The sequence below is a fragment of the Denticeps clupeoides genome, unplaced genomic scaffold (genome assembly GCF_900700375.1).
Source record: "Denticeps clupeoides unplaced genomic scaffold, fDenClu1.1, whole genome shotgun sequence".
NCBI classification, from domain to species: domain Eukaryota; kingdom Metazoa; phylum Chordata; class Actinopteri; order Clupeiformes; family Denticipitidae; genus Denticeps; species Denticeps clupeoides.
Window position 1 is genome coordinate 92,972 of NW_021629798.1, and position 1,361 is coordinate 94,332.

General features: G+C 50.8%; 1 protein-coding gene across 1 annotated transcript in view; it reads right to left on the minus strand.

Annotated features, from left to right (window-relative positions):
* The window catches only part of LOC114774363 (vacuolar protein sorting-associated protein 13C-like), a gene marked incomplete at its 5' end in the record, with an annotated part of 18,356 nt that extends 17,047 nt beyond the window's left edge, over window positions 1-1,309 (minus strand). The window contains one exon of the mRNA XM_028966282.1: window positions 920-1,309. Within this exon, the coding sequence (XP_028822115.1) occupies window positions 920-1,309 (390 nt within the window). The remainder of the gene's footprint in view (window positions 1-919) is intronic.
* Window positions 1,310-1,361: the final 52 nt, after the last annotated feature.

Genomic DNA, 1,361 nt, shown 5'->3' on the forward strand with positions numbered 1-1,361 from the left:
TTGGTTGCAGGATGCCACTTTGACATTTGTGGTAGTAGCCTATGAGTTCGGAAGACCCAGGTTCAAATCCCACTTACTACCATCGTGTCCCTGAGCAGGACACTTAACCCTGAGTGTCTCCAGGGGGGGACTGTCCCTGTAACTACTGGTTGTAAGTCGCTCTGGATAAGGACGTCTGATAAATGCTGTAAATGTAAATGCCACATTTTTCTTGTCATATTTACATTTACAGCATTTACCAAACGTCCTTATCCAGAGCGACTTTCAACGTGCTTCCATGTCACCATGGATGAAGTGGTCAGTTCTGGTTCACTAGGACCCCCAACTATGAATACAATCTTTTTATTCACTCTGTTCTAGTTTCTATACAGAAGTCAGACAAGAAGAAGGTTACAAGTTCATCTAAATCTTCTCTAAAGAGGAAGGTGTTGAGCTGCCGTGTGAAGGTGCTCAGTGACTGAGCTGGAAGTTCATTCCACCACCGAGGGGCCAAGACGGAGAAGGGTCTAGATGAGCGTCTTCCTTTTACCTTCAGAGATGGAGGGACCAGGCGAGCAGTACTGGAGGCTCGGAGTATACGAGGTGCAGTGCGAGGTGTAATAAGGGCTGTGAGGTAGGATGGTGCTACTCCATGTTTGGCTTTGTAGACCAGCATCAGTATTTAGAACCTGATGCCTGCAGCTACTGGGAGCCGGTGGAGGAACGTAGTAGAGGGGCGGTGTGGAGAACTTGGGAAGGTGCTGCTGCATTTTGTATTAGTTATAGAGGTAGGATGGTATATAGATGTAGACCAGGATCAGTATTTAGAACCTGATGTGTGCAGCTACTGGGAGCCGGTGGAGGAACGTAGTAGAGGGGTGGTGTGGAGAACTTGGGAAGGTACTGCTGCATTTTGTATGAGTTGTCACACATCACGCACCTTGTTTTTGCTGAAGATGTTCTTCTTCTTGAAGGAGAAGAGGATGATGTCTCGGAGGTCCGCCGGGTGTTTGACAACAGTGTCCTCGGCACGGTACTGCAGCACACGCAGTGTCTTATTCACCATCCAGTAGGGGCTGAAGACGGACAGGAGCAGAGAGCCACTGGCTCGGGACACGTGGACACTGATGTCCACGCTCAGCTGTTCTGGAGGGTCACTGGACAGACAGACGGGGAAGAACTCGGCCATGTCCACCGTGATCTTCACCCGGCCACTCCAGCTGCGACCCTGGTAGCCGATCAGCATCAACTCCATGATCTCACCGCCAACGCGAGCATTGAGGACGTCAGAGACACCTCCCTCAGACAGCTGGTGGTACTCAGCAGAACCCTGAGGGACAAGAGACAGGCGTCCGTTAAGATGCCGATCGTCCCATCCGTCC